Genomic DNA, 20658 nt, shown 5'->3' with positions numbered 1-20658 from the left:
TCTTCACTCACGTCCCTCTGCCCCTTCACCCACATCCCTCTGCCCCTTCACCCACGTCCCTCTACCCTTTCACTCACGTCCCTCTGCCCCTTCACCCACGTCCCTCTACCCCTTCACCCACCTCCCTCTGTCTCTTCACTCACGTTCCTCTGTCCCTTCACTCACGTCCCTCTGCCCCTTCACCCACGTCCCTCTGTCTCTTCACTCACGTCCCTCTGCCCCTTCACCCACGTCCCTCTGCCCCTTCACCCACGTCCCTCTGCCCCTTCACCCACGTCCCTCTGCCCCTTCACCCACGTCCCTCTGCCCCTTCACCCACGTCCCTCTACCCTTTCACTCACGTCCCTCTGCCCCTTCACCCACGTCCCTCTGCCCCTTCACCCACCTCCCTCTGCCCCTTCACTCACCTCCCTCTGTCCCTTCACATACGTCCCTCTGCCCCTTCACCCGTGTCCCTCTGCCCCCTCACCCACCTCCTTACGCCCCTCGGCTCTTGCACGTGCTTCGACTCCTCACCCACTTCCTGCGGCTTTTCTGCTCTGTGAGGGATTTTGCAAGTTTTGTGCCAAAGGGCACCGAGTCTCTGAGGCTGACACTGGCACCCTTTCCTGCCTGGAGCCCGGGTGTGAGGGTGCCCTCGGTGGGCCTTGAGCTCCTGCTGTGCGTTATACAAGTCTGGCACCAGTGGCTGCAGAGTGCTGACGCCCCCAGCTGTGTGCCCCCAGTGCATGCTCCACGTGCTCTTATAATGCATTGGTGACGCTGAGTGTGGGGGGGGGGGTGGTCTCTGGAGTCTGCCTCCTGAGGTGGGGGCGTGAACTGCAGATAGAGCCGGGCCCTGCTGAGGTGTACTCACATGAAGAAAGTTCAACAGGCCAGGGTGCTTCTGCCCCCCCCCCCCCCTCCCTTGCCCCCCCCCCCCCGGGGTGTCGGGAGGGGGCGTGTCTTTGGAGGTGAAGCCCTTTGTGTTACCACACACACCTTTTACCACCAGGACGCGGTCTGTCCATGTCTACAGCACTCAGACCCGCTGCTCTCTCCAGCTTTCCACTAGCCTCTCGACGCGCGCAGTATGTTTGCAAGCTGTGCACCTGCACAGGGCCACCAGGGATTGCCACGCCAATATATATCCTTAATATAATAACCCTCTGAGGATGGATACATATTTGCGTGGTGGCCCCTGGCAGGGATTTGGCGGCCTCCGGCTCTGTTCCCCTTCCAAACACCCTGACCCCCCCCCCCCCCCCTCTTTACTGGCCTCTGCGCTCCACCCCGCCCGGACCCCCCTACCTACGCTCCCTGCGCAGGGCCGCCATGAGCCTAGAGCCGCCCCTGACCAGAATCACACAGGATTCCTAGGCTGGAAACTGTAGTCCAGATGTGGTCTCAAGACCCGGATACAGCACTCCAGAGGTGACCTCCAGATGTGGATACCATGCGCCAGAGGTGCCCCGAGAACTGGACCTAGTGCTCAGAGGTGGACTCCAGAATTGGACACAGAATGCCAGAGGTGCCCTGCAGAGCCGGGTGTCACTGTGAGAAGTTGGCCTGGCATATGCTGTCCACTTTTCTAGTGGGCACCTTGCACCAGTCCAAACGACCCTTATGGATGGTAGGTTTAAAGACAACCTTATAGAAAGCTATCCTAGTGGTAGCTGTGGAGAGCAGCCTTTACCTTAAGTTCAAGTAAAGATTTATTTGAAAAATTAAAATGGTTATGAAAATAATACTTGGTACAGACATTCATTTACCAATGCATAAAGACAGGAAAGAATACTTAAGAATATTATTGATATACTTAAAGCCTTTAAGGCATTAAAAGTGTAACTTTGAAAACAATATGAAAACATTCAAAGGTGCATAAAATCTCACTACATGTCAAATATCCAAGTTTTAAGTTGCTTTCTGAATGCTAGGTGGTTCTGAGTAAGGCGAAGGTGAATGGGAAGTGAGGTCCAGGTTTTAGCCGCCAGGTAGGAGAAGGATCTTCCTCCCATGGTGGTTTTGTTGATGCGAGGTACAGCAGCAAGGGCTTGATTGGAAGAGCGTAGCTGGTGGGGGGGGGGGTGTAGAAGGAAAGTCGTGTGTTGTGGCATTCGGGTCCAAGATCGTAAAGTGCTTTGTGTGCGTGGGTTAGGAGGCGAAAAGTTATCCTCTTATTGACGGGGAGCCAGTGGAGGTCTTTCAGGTGACCAGAAATGTGGTCTTTACGCGGGATGTCTAGTATGAGTCTGGCTGATGCGTTCTGGATGCGTTGGAGTTTTTTCTGGAGTTTTGCGGTGGTACCGGCGTATAGGTTGTTTCCGTACTCCAGGCGGCTTGTAACCAGTGCGTGGGTGACCGTTTTTCTAGTTTCGGTGGGGATCCAGCAAAATGTTTTTTTGAGCATGCGAAGAATGTTGAAGCAAGACGAAGAAACGGCGTTGACTTGTCTGGTCATCGAGAGTGAGGAGTCCAGGATGACGCCCAGGTTCCGTGCGTGGTCCGTCGGGATGGGTGCTTTTCCAAGGGCCTCTGGCCACCAAGAGTCGTCCCAGGTGGAGGGGGAGGTACCTAAGATAAGGACTTCTGTTTTGTCTGAATTCAGTTTCAGACGGCTGTGCTTCATCCACTCGGCTACTTCTTTCATTCCTTCATGTAGGTTGTTTTTGGCGGTGTTAGGGTCTTTGGTGAGTGAGAGGATCAGTTGAGTGTCGTCAGCGTAGGAGATGATGTTGAGGTTATGATGGCGTGCGATGGCCGCAAGGGGGCTCATGTATACGTTGAAGAGGGTGGGGCTGAGTGAAGATCCTTGTGGCACACCGCAGATGACTTCAGAGGCCTCTGACTTGAATGGAGGGAGCCGGACTCTCTGAGTTCTTCCGGCAAGGAACGATGTGATCCATTCCAGTGCTTTTCCTTGGATTCCGATGTTTCTGAGGCGTTGTAACAGGGTGCTATGACAGACTGTGTCGAAGGCTGCGGAGAGGTCGAGGAGGATGAGGGCGACTGTGTCTCCATTGTCCAGTAGAGTTCGAATGTCGTCTGTTGCAGTGATGAGTGCGGTCTCAGTGCTGTGTTTGGCTCGGAAGCCGGACTGTGAGGAGTCGAGGGATTTGTTGGTTTCGAGGAAGGCGGCGAGCTGGTTGTTGACAGCTTTATCGATGACTTTGGCCGGTAATGGAAGGAGCGAGATGGGGCTGTAGTTTTTGAGTTCGGTGGGGTCAGCTGTGGGTTTTTTCAGAAGGGCGCTGAGTTCGGCGTGTTTCCAGCTTTCCGGGAAGGTGGCGGAGTTGAGGGAGCAGTTGATGACGTCTCGGAGGTGTGGTGCTATGATGGAGTCTGCTTTGTTGAAGATGTGGTGGGGACATGGGTCTGTGGGGGATCCTGAGTGGATGGAGTTCATCAGGCGGATGGTGTCCTCAGTGGAGATTGGGTTCCAGTCATTAAGGATGTTCAAGGGGGGTGAAGGTACGGCAGAAGGTTGGGTGGGTTGGACTCCGGGTTGGTTGTCGAAGCTGTTGTGGATGTCTGCGATTTTGTCGTGGAAGAACAAAGCTAGGGAGTCGCAAAGGGTTTGAGAGGGTGTGATGTCGTTGGAGTTGGCATTGGGGTTGGTAAATTCTTTAACGATGTTGAATAATTCCTTGCTGTTGTGGGCGTTGTTGTCTAGTCGGTCTTTGAATACGGCTTTCTTGGCAGTCCGGATCAGTTTGTGGTGTATGCGGGTGGCGTTTTTGAAGGCGTCCCTGGTGCTGGTGTTTGGGTCTTTTTTCCAGGCCTTCTCAAGGGAGCGACAGAGTTTCTTGGATTTCTTAAGATCATCGTTGAACCAGGGGGCGTTTTTGCTGCCTAGTTTGATTTGACGTTTTTTCAGCGGTGCTAGGATGTCGGCGCTGTTGGATAGCCATTGGGTGAGGTTAATGGCTGCTTGGTTGGGGTTCGAAGAGTGGGCAGGGGGGTTTTGAAGAAGTGATGAGGAGATCTGGTCGATGGTGATTTTGTTCCAGTTTCTTTGCAGAGTGGGTTGAGGATGGTTGTGGGTTGTGGTCTTATTGTAGATGAAGTGTACGCAGCTGTGGTCCGTCCAATGGAGAGTAGTGGTGTGACTGAAGGAGATAGTTTGCTGGAAGTGAAGATAGGGTCGAGTGTGTGTCCTGCGTAGTGTGTGGGCGTAGTGACAAGTTGTTTGAGTCCGAGGTTGGCGAGATAACATGAATTGATAAATATTTAGAATGATATAAAGTAAACAATAGGAAGTCAAAGCGGCTTGGTAGCTTCTTGCATTGAGGGAACAGGGTGGGAGGTTTTCTTTGCCAGCGTATTTAGGAAGTGTGTAAGGGGGGCGATTCAAGCTAAGTCTTGAAGGAATGTAAAGCAGTTGTTTTACCAGATTAGAACCTCCTGAATGATCAAATGAAAGGAGAACCACACAGGTGTTCTTATAAAATATATGTATTTATTACTAAACTCTCTCTACTAACCTCTTTATGAGAATAGAGAACAAGGCACACAATATTAAATCACTAGAACAACAGAAAATAACACAATACAGAATAGGCTCCAGGGGTAGACCAAACCATATACTAAGAAAGAGGTATAACAACCACGATTTGACTAGACACAGTGCCTAAAGCACATAGAATCGCTAGGACCCCAAGGAACCACCCAAGGTAGTGACAAAGGAGAACCACGGGGGACACGTGCAGTGTGTGAACACAGCCGCGAGCTCCGTACACTCCTATGGGAAAGTCGCAGTTGGGATTTTAAAGTTTAAGAACACTTAGGAGAGGACTTTGAGCAAACCCTTTTAGACTTAGAAAGTTCTAAGGCCAACACTCATGTGAGCACCGGAGTACTAGTGTTACCTCACCCACGGAAGCCGGGGGCATAGGTGTCAAATGGTGTCGGGAAATCTTCGTTGTTTTCAATGGCGTGATGCTGCAAAGTGCTGCTGCAGAGAAGATGAAAAGTGTCCGGTGTGATCCAAGCCTGGATCGGAGCTGAGAAGAACCTGAAAGCAGAGGGGACAGAGTCTAGGTCACTTGCTAGTGACCAGGGGCTCGATAGACCAATGCCCACCAATGTCGGGTGTTTCAGCCTGTCGGCGCCTCGACTCTTGTGCTGAGAGGGGGGTAGGTGGTCGCCTCATGTTTACTGGTGTGGATGAGTGGGGGGCAGCCTGTTATCGCCTCTATGTCTGGGGTCAGCCTCTGGGCGCCTTGATGCCTGGTGTTGCCTGCCTCTGGGCGCCTCGACGCCTGGTGTTGTCGGTCTCTTGTCGCCTCGACGACTGGTGTTGTCTGCCTCTGGGCGCCTTGATGCCTGGTGTTGCCTGCCTCTGCGCGCCTCGACGCCTGGTGTTGTCGGCCTCTGGGCACCTCGACGCCTGGTGTTGTCTGCCTCGGGGCGCCTCGACGCCTGGTGTTGTCGGCCTCTGGGCACCTCGACGCCTGGGGTTGTAGGCCTCTGGGCACCTCGACGCCTGGTGTTGTCTGCCTCTGGGCGCCTCGATGCCTGGTGTTGTCGGCCTCTGGGCACCTCGACGCCTGGGGTTGTAGGCCTCTGGGCACCTCGACGCCTGGTGTTGTCTGCCTCTGGGCGCCTCGATGCCTGGTGTTGTCGGCCTCTGGGCACCTCGACGCCTGGGGTTGTAGGCCTCTGGGCACCTCGACGCCTGGTGTTGTCTGCCTCTGGGCCCCTCGACGCCTAGGGTTGTCGGCCTCTGGGCGCCTCGAAGCCTAGGTTTGTCGGCCTCTGGGCGCCTTGACGCCTGGTGTTGTCATTCTCTGGGCGCCTCGCCTGGTGTTGTCTGCCTCTGGGCGCCTCGACACCTGGCGTTGTCGGCCTCTGGGCGCCTCGCCTGGGGTCAGCAGTTTCTCTTCCTCCTGCAGTTCCCAGCAGCTCTAGGACAAAGTTCCCCGATGATGCAAAGAAGCCTCGGAGGCGCTTTTGATCTCGTGATGTTTTCTCAGCTCAGTGGGAAGCAGGGTCCAGGGGGAAGTAGCCAGGCCTCGTGCTGCTGAAGCAAGGGGGGGGCTAGAGGGGGCTATCATCCTGTGTGTGTGGGGAATGATGATCCACCATATGCCCCGGGGGCAATGCTCACGCGCTGTGCCCAGGGAGGCGACCCCTTCAGGGGTGACGCACGGTGAATGAACAGGTTTAGGGGTGACACAGGGTTAATGTGGAATGGGCATCTTTAGGGGTGACAGGTTCATGAGAGGGGTGCGATAGGTCTGCGGAGGCATTTGTTTTATCAGGAGAGTGAAGATGAGTGAGAGGAGGGAGTCCGGTGTGAAGAGGGCGCACAAGAGCACACATGATGCCATCACGACACAGGCAGACAGCGCCACCCACTGGCTCAGATGCCCCTGCAGGTCACCCCACGGGAGGGACCGGGATGTATGATACTACATCGCGCACAAACACATCGCGGGATGTAACACCGCGGCTAAGACATCACACAGGGCAATACTTCGCCCGCTGTTATAGCGCACGCCTTTACAACGCCGATGCCTCCATTCCTATTGGCAAGGCTGTATTATCGTAGGCGCCTACATCGCACGTCACCACAACGCGTGCTTTGCATTCCCGTCCTTATAATACATGTACCCACTCCTAACCCTTGGGCCCCCTTCCTCCCACGACGCTAAATCTTTTATTTGTATTCCCCCACAATTTCTTTCCGTTTTTTTTACACTAAATGTAATAAAGTCCGCACTTGTAAGTGTGGTGCCCTTGATAGGAGGCGCGAACCTTGGTTGGCAGCACGAAAGTCGGTAGAGCTAGCCGTCAGACCACATACTCTCCCTGGAAGGGGTAATTATAACATAAAAAAACATGTAGTGGTTTGGTGTAAAAACCAGTACCATTGCAAGAATGTGTGACCCTGCCTGATGCTCCGTGTGCTCTTGTGCGAAAAGGAAGCCACTTCCAAACGTGTTTGATTTGTAAAGACTTCAAAGACAAGGTAAATAACGTTAATGTCTATACACTACCCTACCCTGCTCCGTACCTCAAGGCAACACACTATTCTGCTTTTACAATTAACTGACATGATGACAGGAGGAGATTGAGTCATCAAGATGCCACTCAACGGGCCTTCTTCAGCAGACTCCGAGTTTGGCGGCCTGGGTCAGACTGACCATATTGCCTCAATGACGATGGAACCGAGTTCTCTCGGTGAATTACAGCCTTTCATTCAGCCCAGCTGAGTGTCTCGCAGGCGTCAGCGCTTAGATATGCAGCCATCCTCTACAAGCAGAGGGTGGGGTGCATGCCAGCGCCCAGGTGCTGTGAAGGGACACTTTCTAGCCATTTCTAAGCGTCATGAGAAGTCCATGTTTTTTTATTTCTGAATGTTTAAACAGTGCTGTGTTAAGCGCCCTGATTTGAAAATATCTATATTGGGCCGGTCTGAAATAGTTTGATCACTGAATTTCCTAGATTTCTAAGCATGCTTCCATCCATCATTCGTGCATGCATCCATCCACCCATCCTGCATCCACCCATCATTCATTCGTGCATCCACCCACCCATCCATCATGCATCCACCCAGCATTCATTCATGCATCCATACATCCACCCACTCATCCACTCATCCATCCCCCATGCATCCACCATTCATTCACACATCCATCTCCCCATCCACTCATCCATCATGCATCCACCCACCATGCATCCAACCATCATTCATTCACCCATCATCCAGCCACCCACCATGAATCCAGCCATCATGAATCCAACCATCATTCATTCATGCATCCACCATTCATTCACCCATCATGAATCCACCCATCATTCATTCTGACCCTGAGTGGCGACTTTATTCGTTTGATGTTGGAAGGTGAGTCTGTCATCATAGATAAAGCCCCGATTTTTAACCTTGTGCACTGGGGTGGGAAGGGTTCCATGTCCAGAGGCCACCAGTTCTGGGACCAAAAGGGGGTGTCGGATCCCAACAGGAGAACCTCTGTTCTGCTTCCGTTAAGCTTTAGGCAGTTTGCGTTCATCCAGTGGTCTGCGTGGGAAATACACGGATTGAAACGAGCTGCCGTTTCCTCCAGTTTGCGTGAGATGGATACTACAATCTGGGTGTCGTCACTGTAGGACACCAGTGAGAAGCCAAACTGCCTGATGACATCAGCTACGGGATGACGTATAGATTGAACAGAGTGGGGCTCAGTGAGGAGCCCTGCGGCATCCCTCACGGAAGTGTAAATTGTTCTGAACGAGAGTCGTCGATCTGGACACATTGCCACCTGTTGTTTTAGTAGGATTTGAGAAGACCCAGTGCTGAGCCTGACACTCCCACCTTCTTGAGCCTTTTGATGAGAATGTGATGGTTCACGGTGTCAAAGGCCGCCGAAAGATCCACAGGGTCAAGGCGGCCTTTGCACCGGAATCCAGCGTGGAGCAAAGCTCCTCTGCTGCCATGTTCCAAAAGATCAAGGCAGCAGACCAGGTCAAGCACTACTAGTTCTATCGTTCTAAATTCTGGATGTTGCAAACGTCTTCCTACACCTGCTACCAATAGGTGTATAAATCAGAGATACACAAACATAAGATGGAAGGTGCACACAATTAGAGTCCAAAAGAAAAATGGTATATTGTATATCTTCTTTTTTATTTAACAGTATTCGTCAGATACAGGCACAGCCAACGCGTTTCGTTCCATTTGCCTTGTGGAACTTCGTCAGGGCTGTAAAGAGCGACAAACATATATATACATAAATATACATTAAAATTCACACATACAAATTGATCACAATAGACGACAAAGGACCATGGCCCAAAACACACATATTTACAATGTTTATATTTAAGACAAGCGAACAGACTAAAGACAATATGTATTCATAAACAATCCTAATTATTAAAAAAAATATATATATTATATATATGCAGCCATTGTAGTGACTGTATTGAAGTTCTTTTGCATATGCTAAAAAAGTGTGTAGACACTTATACAAAAAACCACCTATATCACAAAATTTATTTACATATATTATCACAAAAGGAGGGCTAAAGTGAATTGCTACTTAGTAATGATACCATATCCATGCTTGGAAAAATGGATCCAGTAAAAACATGGTGAACGCAAAACATTTTTTGTTTATGTTGACAAAGGTGTGTGACCACTAGTACAAAGACACCCATATTTGCTGTTGGATAATTGTATCATATCCATTCTTAGAAAGTGAGTTCAGCAAGAGCACTATTAGAGTAAGGGAATAATCTTAAGAGAGGAAAGACACATTGCCAAGTCTACTTACAGGAGGTATATCAAAAAGAACTGGCTGTGAGCAGAAACTTAATAGCTAATTGTGTGCACCTTCCATCTTATGTTTGTGTCCTCTGCTGCCATGACCAGGGCTGTCTCCGTGCCGTGCCAGAACCTGTATAACAAGGAATCCAGCAGATTTTCCGAGGACACGAAGGCAGGGAGTTGGGAGTTTATGATCTTTTCCAGGACCTTAGCTGGGAAAGGGATCCTTGCTATGGGTCTATAATTATTGTGGTCACTAGGATCCAGATTAGATTTTTTTTAGCAGGAGGAGGACAGAAACCTTCCACGCATCTGGTAAAACGCCGGAACTGTGGATATCGTTGAAAAGTAGGCTGAGCTGCTCGCTGATGTCATCAGATGCCAGTTGGAATATTTTAGGAGGTCATGGGTCTGATGGTGCTCCGATTTAAATTATCTGACTATATGTGAGATCTGTTCTGCGTTGGGTGGAATGAAGGAGTTCAGACTGTGACCAGGTCATAGGGGAGGTGTGGTATGGTGATTCTCCTGAGGATCAATACCCTTTTTTTGTAAGGGAGTCGTAGATAGATAGCACCTTGTCCCTAAAAGAAATCTGCGATTGCAGAATGCCGCACTGTTAATCTTTATTGGTGGAGTGGGTAGTGTTACTAATTCCTTTAAGGTCGAAAAGAGTATTTTACTTGAGTTGGCAGCCTGCCTAATTTTCTTTGTAAAGTAGCCACTGGCCATCAACTCTAGGAGCGAAACTGTATATTGGTCGTTTGCATTTTCTAAATGGTAGTTAAGATCGCCTAGGATTAGGAAATCCTGAGAATCAATGCTCGATTCAATAACATGACTGATTGTCTCTTCAAATTAATTTTTCGTCCCAGGTGGTCTATACAACAATGTACCGTGGAATGTATAATTTTCGCGTACTGTGATTCTGAATGAGAGCAGTTCGCAGTCAGGACCGCTTCCTATTGCGGAGCTTTTTATCCGCAGTGTGTCCTTGATAATAATCACTAGTCCCCCTCTCCGCTTATCCTGTCTATCATTTCTGGTTAACATGTAACCTTGAGGAATGGCTAGAGATAGCTCAGGATCACAAGTACTACCTGCCCAAGTTTCAGTGACAAAAGCCATGTCAATGTCGGGTGCTGCGAGCAACTCTGCAAATTCAATATTGTGTTTGATCTGAGAGCGCGCATTCAGGAGCAATCCGCTGAGAGACTTCTACGCAGGTGTTTGCAGGTATGAGGCCTGTTTCACGCTTGAGCAGTCATTTATTTTGGTAAAAAGGAAGTCTATGTCACAGTATGGGCACGCCTTTGGCTCCTTGGGGAGATATAGTTGCAGGCAAAGATCTTTCATAGGTGAGTTGAGGCTTAGAAGAGTATCTCTCGTATAGCTTACTCTGGGCCCCAATAGTGGTGGAGAACGGACAGGGGGAATGTCCCTGGGCCCGGTCCACGTGCGGACGGGCGCAGGCGGGCGCGGACGGGCGCAGACGGGCGCGGACGGGCGCAGACGGGCTTGCCTTTGGCGCGCCCGCTTCGCGTGCCCGCTCTGGCATGCTGCTTATGTAGCAGGGAGTCGGGCGTCTCGTGCAAGCATCAGCTGTCCCCTGACCCGGAAGTACTAACCTAGTGTGTCCGGTCCCTTAGCCCTCCGCAACAAACAGCACAAGCCGCGGCAGAGGCGGATAACTGATGCAGTCCAGCACAAGTCCAGCACAAGAATATCATATGCCAGTTAATTTAAAAATACGTTTGTTGTTTATTTGAAGGCCTAACAAGTAAAAAAGGTAAAAAGTATAGCAAAGTGCCAAGATTGGTAGCGCCATGGGAAAAGTGTCAGCAGGAGAAATGGTGGTAACCTACCGCTAGTGTCTCTTGAAGGAGTCTCGTCTTTTGTGCACTCTGAACATTGATGTCTGCCTTCTTCGTCTTTTGTGCACTCTTTGAGCATTGATGTCTGCCTTCCTTGTTTTCCTCTGTAGGATTGAATCTTCTCTATTTTTTGTATTTCTCCAGGTATGAAGATCTGTCCAGCGTGAGCGGGGCCGGAGCGGAAAATGTCCACCCTGTCGGTGACAAATGTCAGCCATTTTGGTCAGGGTGAGAGCTTTGTGTGGGGTGCACAGGTGTGAGCTTTGTGTGGGGTGCACGGGTGAGAGCTTTGTGTGGGGTGCATGGGTGAGAGCTTTGTGTGGGGTGCAAGGGTGAGAACTTTGTGTGGGGTGCAAGGGTGAGAGCTTTGTGTGGGGTGCATGGTGAGAGCTTTGTGTGGGGTGCACAGGTGTGAGCTTTGTGTGGGGTGCACAGGTGTGAGCTTTGTGTGGGGTGCATGGGTGAGAACTTTGTGTGGGGTGCAAGGGTGAGAACTTTGTGTGGGGTGCAAGGGTGAGAACTTTGTGTGGGGTGCACAGTGAGAGCTTTGTGTGGGGTGCACGGTGAGAACTTTGTGTGGGGTGCACGGTGAGAGCTTTGTGTGGGGTGCACGGTGAGAACTTTGTGTGGGGTGCAAGGGTGAGAGCTTTGTGTGGGGTGCAAGAGTGAGAGCTTTGTGTGGGGTGAACGGGTGAGAGCTTTGTGTGGGGTGCACGGTGAGAGCTTTGTGTGGGGTGCAAGGGTGAGAGCTTTGTGTGGGGTGCACAGGTGAGAGCTTTGTGTGGGGTTCACAGGTGTGAGCTTTGTTTGGGGTGCACGGTGAGAACTTTGTATGGGGTGCACGGTGAGAGCTTTGTGTGGGGTGCACGGTGAGAACTTTGTGTGGGGTGCAAGGGTGAGAGCTTTGTGTGGGGTGCAAGGGTGAGAGCTTTGTGTGGGGTTCACAGGTGTGAGCTTTGTGTGGGGTGCACGGTGAGAACTTTGTGTGGGGTGCAAGGGTGAGAGCTTTGTGTGGGGTGCACAGGTGTCTTCCTAGTTCAGAGTGTGGGTGTGTTGTACCTTCTGGGCCTCAGCGCAGAGGGGCTCTCCCATCCCAGGCTCTTCCCCCACAGGGAAAAAGGTTGCACTGAACTGTATTATAGCACTTTAGCGTTTTACTACCGCTGATTGTATATATCGCTTAGTGCTATTATCGCCCCCCCGCTTCGCAGTAAATACTCGCACTGCGCAGAATAATACAGTCCACGCGAGTTTTTGTTGGTGTTAGAAGGGCGATCTCAGGGGAGGGCAGATTTCGCACCTGACCACCCTAGGACCCACCTGTCCTAGGAACACAGCCGAGCACTGGTGGGAGACCCTCAGGGTGAGGATCCCGAATCTAGAATCGTACGCGCTGCACTAGCACCACTCAACAAAGAGACACCACACCGTAGGTTAAGAGAACGTATTCTTTATCTCTTCAAGTAAAAATGGATCTTTATGATCCGCAGTTTCTCAAGTACAGGCGAGCAAGGGCTCAAAGAGTCTTGGTAGGGGTAGGGTAGAGGGACAGTCTCAAAGGCAAAAGTATCCGGCACACAGCACTCAATCCTCGAGCTGGGGGATACGGGGTGGTCTTGGGTCCAGCCGGACCAGGATAGTCTCTGAGCCGCGATCGAATCAGCAGGGCTCGAGCAAGAAAGGTCGTCGTCTTACGCTTTCGGAGAGCCGCGATCAGATCAGCAGGGCTCAAGAGTTCTCAGGGTAGCAGGGGAGCCGCGACAGCGTCAGCAGGGCTCAGTGATCTTCTTCGGTAGCAGTGGAGCCGCAACAGCGTCAGCAGGGCTCAGTGATCTTCTTCGGTAGCAGTGGAGCCGCAACAGCGTCAGCAGGGCTCAGATCTTCTTCGGTAGCAGTGTAGGCGCGACAGCGTCAGCAAGGCTCAGATAGTTCTCAGATTGTAGGAGAGCCGCGACGAGGTCAGCAGGGCTCGGTAGTCTCTTTGGTTCCAAAAGGAGCCGCAACAAGGTCAGCAGAGCTCTTGTAGTCCAGGATACAACTGCCTGATCGTTCCAGAGCCACCCTTGATATAGGACTCCCTTCCTTTGATGTCTGGAGTCCTCACAGGTGGAGGTCTTAGCACCTGGGGGCTGGTTGTTGGGGGTTCCGCCTCGGCGGCTCCTTTCATCCTTTCAAGTTGGGTCTGGAGGGATCCCAGACACTCAGCAAGCCTGGAGCCAGCCCTCAGGGAGGCCGGATGGGTGATCGAAACTCATCTCTCGAGGGGAGGGGGAAGGTGTGACCAAGCTACTCCTCCCTCTCTCGCTCACAGGGAGCGCTCTACCCCCCGGCAGGGGATGGTGCCAAAGGCCGAGGTCGGGCTGGGGCCGGGCGGCCATCTTAGGTGCAGGGACATGGGCCTCAGCCTTGGTTACCAGGAAAATGGGGGATGAGGACGGGAAGCCCAGTGTCGGAGATGTATGTCATGGCGGGAAGGGTCAGGTGGTTCAGGGTCTTGGGGAGCTGCCTGGGTCAGGGGTGACCACGCCACGAGGCCGGGTCCAACAGTTGGGAAAAGTTTTCTGCATGTTTATTACGTACAAGGAGCATGCCAACGTGGTGGGTTAACTTATGGGTGATCCAAGGCCAGGCAGCGGTGATTGACCTATGCTGCCCTTCCCGCCTGATGAGCCAACTGCACCATGGCCAATCCAATCGGTGCTAACATTTATGTGGGGATTATTCCCCTTACATATCATGGACCGGAGCGTAACCAGGCAGGCCTCTGGTTGCTCAGGCTTACAGCCACCTGAGGGACTAGCGGGGCGCCGTTGTTCTCAACTAGGGTCCTGCCGTAAATACTCCTGGGATTTGGCATCATGCACACTTATTGTGCTCCTGAAAGGGTACCCCTTCATTCAAATCAGCCCCGGGATCGCCCTGTAAGTCCGCCACAGCCCTGGATGTGGCTGTCGTCATGTCGTCATATCCAGGGCCCTCCACCCCCACCATGGCAGGCTTCATAACCTCCTGAAACGTGTGATTACTAGTCCATCCATAGGCTAGTTCGATGGCCTGCCGGGAATTGAAAGAACTGTTCTCTCCTTTGACCACAGTTCAGGGTGAAAACCCTATGGTGCACTGTGCCAATACGGGCCTGTTTGTTAGGTATTGCCGAGTTGTGCATTACCCAACCCCGCACAGTCACTGATTTCAGAATACGCTGGAAAACATATTGGCGTTCGCCTCCCAGCCCCACAGTGTATTTGTTAACAAGTTATTGTTTGTGGCCGACACCGTACCCTCATCTCTGCCGGCTGGCCTTCCCCTGGACAGGAGCCCCACGCCGGGCAGAATTCTTACCCAAATGGAATGCAAAACTGCTGCCCTTCGTAACCCTGGTTCTGTCTGAATTAATCCATTGTGCACTGCGTGCAATATAGTGCCTAACATTCAAGGTTATCTAAGCTCTTGTACTAGCTTATTACCAAAGTTGGGGGTTCAACCTGATAGCCATGTACCGCACCAGCAGTGTAAATGTACCTTCTTCTTCCAAGTTTGCGTGCACGGTGTGTTCCATTAACTGTCAGCATAGGTGCCTGAAACCTTCTTTCTCCCGTCATTGGAGTCGCAGCACACACTTTTTTTCTGAGGGAATGGCAAACTTACGCAACCTCGTCCTAAAAACCCACTATTTGCGGGTTCCTGGCACTGTGCCCTTCTGCCCGTGTATGGCCAATGTAACGCCTAAAGCATCGCGCCTGTCCCCGTATTCTGCTTCATTACAAGACCCTATTGCATGCCAGCCCTCACCTTCGGACTGCCTGGTTAGCTGCTGTGACGGCGCCCTGATGTCCTCTCCCAGCACAAGCTAGCCACACCCCGACTTCTGCTAATGTGTACCATGGAGCAGACAAGTGGGTGAAACAGGGTGGGAACAATATGTACAGATACCTGCCTTTTTCTTAAATAATGGAAATGACAAATGTTTTGTGCTTTAACCCATTGTTTCCCCAACTTTTGGAACAGCAGCACCCTTGTTAGATGTCAGCTTCCTCAACCGGCCGAGCTACTATGGCTTCCAGGGCGGGGACGTTTTTGCTTAACTGAAGCAACATGTAACGCCCTTGGTTCCAAAGTGCACATTCTTTACTGAATTTGACCAGACATTTTTGATTGCTAAACCCTGGCGAACACATTAATGGTGTCAAATCTGGTTTGAGGGAATGTGGTATTACACCCACTATTGCAGTCACCGCACCCTTTCTGGTGCGACAACTTGCGCAGCCCCCAGGCTTTCTTAACTGCAGTCCGGTCACAGCTACAGACGACCTGCTAGCCAGCTGTGCCCCCTGGTGCTTAAACCAGCTAAAGACCCAGTTCACTTTGTTATCCTCGAATCGATGCCCTCCACAGAACCAAAGCCGGGATCGGCTCACCTTCTGGTCACCTTGTAATTCATGCTGGAACGTTTTTACTCCGCATAGCCAGAGATTCTTGCGAATTATTAACCCCATGATAATGTCGGAATCTAAGATTCCCAAATTCATGTTTTGCCGCAACCCACCTTATGTGGGTCCGCTCAGACCCCTCTGCCCACTACAAGTAACATCGTTACTTAACCCCTTCACTGTGGCGGCAATTCCGCAGCAGTGCTAGGGGGTGGGGGGGTTCGCACGGCTCACCTGCGCTTGTGACGGAACAGCTCCGTCACGCGCCTCGGGTGAGCTGTGCTAGTGACAGAACAATTCTGTCACGAACACGCCCGCTTAATAGAACGCGCCGAGCAGGAGCGAAATCAGCGCTGCGCGTTGAGCGGGCCGCGACGGAACCGTTCCGTCACTAGCACAGCTCACCCGAGGCGCGTGACGGAATGGTGAGATATCAAAAGAAGGGGGAAAGGGGGTAGGACAATTTTTAAGGGGGTCCAATGCACTCGTCCTAGCAACAAAGAACAACAAAATGGTGTACAGAGTTCCCCCGGGAGAGCTTAAGAAATTTGGCTCAACCTGTAATTCTCTCTCATAATACCTAGACGTAGGGTGAAGAAAGGGTCTCAAGTGTGCAGTGTCGACCCATATTCCAGAATGAAAAGGCACCTCACACAGGCTATCAACAGGACCACAACTGTAGCCCCAGTCGATAGTTGTTCAGCCTCATCATCGGTGCCTTGCTCCTTCGGCGGGCTGGCGGTGCAATGCCCGTCGGGCAGCGGTGAAAGCTGCACTTTTAGTGGAGATCTTTAATTCTGGGCCAGCGGGTGTGTGCGTGTGAGGGGCCAGAGGGAGTGTAATAGTGAGCGTGGTGGTGAGTTTAAAAGAAGTCAGGGAAGTCCTGTTGGTAGGCAATTTATTGGTCAGGCTTCCTGCTTCAGTAAAATGAAAAAGGGGTACTACGGGGTGGCAAGTGATGGGACCAACCCGTATTCAACCCTTTGTGTGCAAGTAGTGGTCAACATGTTTCACGCCCTAAGGGCGATTCTTCAGGACCTGGGTGCTCATAAATTACTTGGTTCCTTAAAAATTAATTAGGACACCAGTATACGACCTGAATTAGTGTCGTATCGTAATGGTTCCACAGAGGGGACTTTCTGGAACTGAAAAAGAAAAGAGAAACAACAGTATAAACACATGTCATGCCTCCTTGGCAGTCAATTGCTAGTGACTTATTTACTGTGTTGATTTGTGTGCATGCTATCCAAAGCATGCGTGCCCAGTGAATGGCTTTGTCTAGATAGTAAGAGCAGCAGGTTATTTCTGCGACGGTAAGAGAGAAGATCAGAGTTCACTTAATTCTGATAAGTGCCTGGACGGTGCTCGCACTAAATAGTGGTTGCGTGCTACTTTTGCAGAAAACCATGACAATAAAATAAATGATAACGCCTACATTAGTTGCCCAGGCGTATGTACAAACAGACCCCCCAGAGGCTATCCGGTGGTGAGTCACAATGGTCAGCCACCCGTAGGGGGTTAGAATCATTACGCTCTAAATGAGCGAGCCACACAGTGAGAACCGAGGAAAAACGTGGTTTGACACTCTGTAAAGGAAAGTTGAATTGTACGCCAATCAGCGCACTCACCCTTAGTGTTTCTTCCTAGAAACCTCACGGGCCATCCAAGTGGGGCCAGCAGCGAGATGAGGGAGTCCTAAGGAGGAAGAAGACAGCAAGGCAAGTGCCCAGCGGGGAAGGATATAAAAGCCGATCGAGGTTTTGGCTGCAATGCTACGCGGTCAGTTAACCGTCAAGGAAACCAGCCTCTAAACAACCCGCCCGGCTCCTTACCTCTAGCGTCGCTGCAGACAAGCTGCTCTGCACCTACCCCTCCCACAGGACAACAAGGTCTGGACAGCCGGCGTGGTTGAACAGACCGCTTCCGGGTTTAAGAGAGGGAGTTAGCGCGCGCACATTCAGGGTGTGTCCGTCACGTTGCTAGGCAACGGGAAGCCAAGCTGACAAGGCAGACGGTACGGAAGAAGGACTACACAGCTCGGGCGTATTAGTATGAGCGCCATCTTGGACTGGAGTTGTGTGTGTAACAGTCAAGGGTGCACAGCTCAGGCGCATTTAGTATGAGCGCCATCTTGGACTGGAGTAGAGTGTGTAACAGTCAAGGGTGCAAAGCTATGGAGATAACAATGGACAAAGAGTCCAGAATCATGACTATCTGGCGAGAGTCGACCAGGGCACCCCGTCATTTAAACCCAGCGTGTCACACTGCAAGCGATGTATCCATCTTTGTTCATGCATGAACAGAGCTTGTTGATTAAGGTGTGGTAGGGATTCAATCACAGCCCATCGCATGTTCTCAGGAAGGTGTTCCTTCTCCTTACAGTGGTCATACAGTTTGGTATGCGATTTATGACAACGGATATTACTGTTATGTTCCATTATCCTTTGCTTGACAGGGCGCATGGTCATCCCTATGTAGAGGCAGTTGCAGGGGCACATCAGGACATATATGCACTTGGGGCTGTTGCAGTTCGTGTGCTTGCTGTAAGTCCATGTAAACGTGTTGTTCAGGGTAAGGGACTGGCCCTGGATGGTCTGTGGACAAACAACGCATGTGCCACACCGATAGTGTCCAGTCACAGGCGGGAGATCCCACAAAGTCTTGGTATTGTGAGCAGTGATCTTCTTGGGGCGGGTGTGAACAAGGGTATCCTTGAGGTTTGCCGTCCTCTTGAAGGCGAAACGTGGACGTGGAATCTCCAGTCCAGCAGAGTTCAGGATACCCCAGTGGGCATTAACAGTCTTCTTGATGAATACTGAGTTCCTGGTAAATGAGGTCACACAAGTAATCTTGTCGTCTGGTATCTTTGGGTGTACCTCGAGGAGGGCCTCTCTATTGTTATTAAGAGCTCTTTTTGTGGAATCCTTCAGGAGGCGGGTGGGGTAACCTCGGTCCAAGAGTTTAGTTTGGAGGGAGCGAGCCTGCCGTTTGTAGTCATCAGTCGAACTACAGTTTCTCCGGAGGCGGAGAAATTGCCCAAATGGTAAGTTATCCCTAAGAGACTTGGTATGGTGACTGTTGTATGGTAGTAGGCTGTTCCTGTCCGTCTCTTTCTTGTAGAGGGTGGTGCTTATTGTCGTGGGCTCCAGTACAATGGTAAGGTCGAGATAAGGGATCTTTTCACTCGACATGGTGCCAGTAAATTTGAGGAACGGGTCCTGTTGGTTAATCCACAGACAAAACCTCTCACAGGTAATCTGGTCCCCCTTCCAGAAGACCAGGATGTCGTCGATATAGCGACGCCAGCAAGTGATGTTTTCACGGAAAGGATTAAGATCAGGGGGGTAGATGCACCTTTCCTCGAATGATGCCATGTAGATGCAAGCCACGCTCGGCGCAAAGGTCGAGCCCATAGATGTACCGCGTATCTGATGGTATAGGGACGATTCATATTTAAAGAAGTTTTCAGTTAGTGCCAAATGGGCCAACTCCATGATGAAGGAGATGGGTGTGGGTGACATCCACTCCTCTTGACGGAGGACTGCTTCAACGGACTCCAGTGTCGCTTGTTGGGGGATGTTCGTATAAAGAGCTTCCACGTCAAGTGTCAAGAGAAGGTCGATGTCTTCTCTCCCATCCATGTCGTTGATGAGGCGAAGTACATCTCTCGTGTCCTGAAGGTAGGATGGAATGCGTCTGACCAGGGGTTGCAGGAAAGCATCGCAGAACTGGGAAAGGGGTTCTAAAATAGAACCAATACCCGACACAATCGGTCGTCCTGGAACAGGGGTGATGCCCTTATGTATCTTTGGTAAGATGTAAAAGTACGGTGTTACAGGGTCTGTGGTCACCAGGAATTCTGCCTCTTTTTTGCTCACCCAACCATTGGTCTCTGCTTCAATGACCAGGGACATCACGGTAGTCATGAGACGGTTGGTGGGATCTTCAGTCAATGGTCTATAATGATTGGTATTAGACAACTGACGTCTGCACTCTTTGTCGTAGTCGTCATGATCGAGGATGACAGTGGCTCCCCCTTTGTCGGCCTGCTTTATCACAATGGAGGTGTCATTGCCAAGTGAGGAAGCTGCCCGTCTCTCACAATTAGAGAGATTGTTGAATGATTTGGTGGGTGGTTTGTTTTTTAGGGTTTTCAGCACAGCTCTTTCAAAGGTTAGTACCTCAGGTGGGACCATCCCATCCGTTGGAGTAAAAGTGGAGGGTTTCCTGAGGCCAGTGTCGTCACAGGGGATGTCCGGTTTGTTGTCAAAGAACGCTCGGAGGCGTACCTTCCTGAAGAATTGCTTCAGTTCTATCATTTCATGGAAGGTGTCAGGGGTCGGAGTGGGGACAAACCCAAGTCCTTTCTCCAGGACTGTCTTCTCTGCGTCGGTAAGGGTTCTCTTGGAGAGATTAACAATCAGGCTCTTCTCCCCCTGGATGTCGTGCTCCTGGTTTCCATCCCCGTTGGTTCTGGCACCTGATCTTGCCACTGAATACCTTTGTTCCCGCCTCGCTTTCGCCCTCTTCCTCTGCCCCAACCTCTGCCCTGAAAAGGAGGCGGATTGAGAGGGTAGAATTGCGGGGGGCCCTGGGGGTAAAAAGGGTATTGCCATGGTGGAGGTATATTCGGTGGGCCGTGGAACATAGGTCCTTGATGATATCCTTGTTGCCATGGGCGGGTCGCTCTTGCATTTCTTGCTTGGTAGCCCCCGCTGGAGTCACTGCTCGACGAGCCACGCCTGGTGTCGGTGTTTGAATTATCATCCGAGGAGTAGTTATTTTTGCTCCCCTTGAACCCATCCTTAAGGTAGGGGTATACCTTTTCCTTAGAGAACTTCGCTATATCCTTCTCCAATTTGGATGTTTTCTGTTTAAGCAGAAAATCATAATGATCAGTCATCTCCTGATTAATCTCAGTGAGTTTAGTCGTGTATGCCGATTTGTTGTTTTTTGAGGTAGCATTTTTTATGGTCGTTTCTAGGGCAGAGATTCTTTCTTGGAGTGCCTCTGCTAATCGTTTGGCTGTCTGACTAATCAGGAATAGCAGGTCCTTGGTGCACTTCCAGGAAACCTGGCACCAGTCTACCTTAAAGCGATTATC

At 51.1% G+C, this 20658-nt stretch overlaps 1 protein-coding gene across 9 annotated transcripts in view; it reads left to right on the top strand.

The window, feature by feature from the left end:
- NR1H3 (nuclear receptor subfamily 1 group H member 3) overlaps positions 1 to 20658 on the top strand; it is a 335465-nt gene that overhangs the window by 194259 nt on the left and 120548 nt on the right. For 5 of the 9 annotated variants that reach the window (XM_086959703.1, XM_086959702.1, XM_086959701.1 and 2 more), the window contains one exon: positions 11269 to 11352. In XM_086959703.1, the coding sequence (XP_086815829.1) occupies positions 11310 to 11352 (43 nt within the window). In that variant the 5' untranslated portion in view covers positions 11269 to 11309. The remainder of the gene's footprint in view (positions 1 to 11268; positions 11353 to 20658) is intronic. The other 4 variants (XM_086959708.1, XM_086959707.1, XM_086959709.1 and 1 more) reach the window with 1 other exon arrangement.

Source organism: Lissotriton vulgaris, chromosome 2_2 (genome assembly GCF_964263255.1).
Source record: "Lissotriton vulgaris chromosome 2_2, aLisVul1.2, whole genome shotgun sequence".
Taxonomy (NCBI): domain Eukaryota; kingdom Metazoa; phylum Chordata; class Amphibia; order Caudata; family Salamandridae; genus Lissotriton; species Lissotriton vulgaris.
This window is presented reverse-complemented; position numbering and strand designations above follow the sequence as displayed.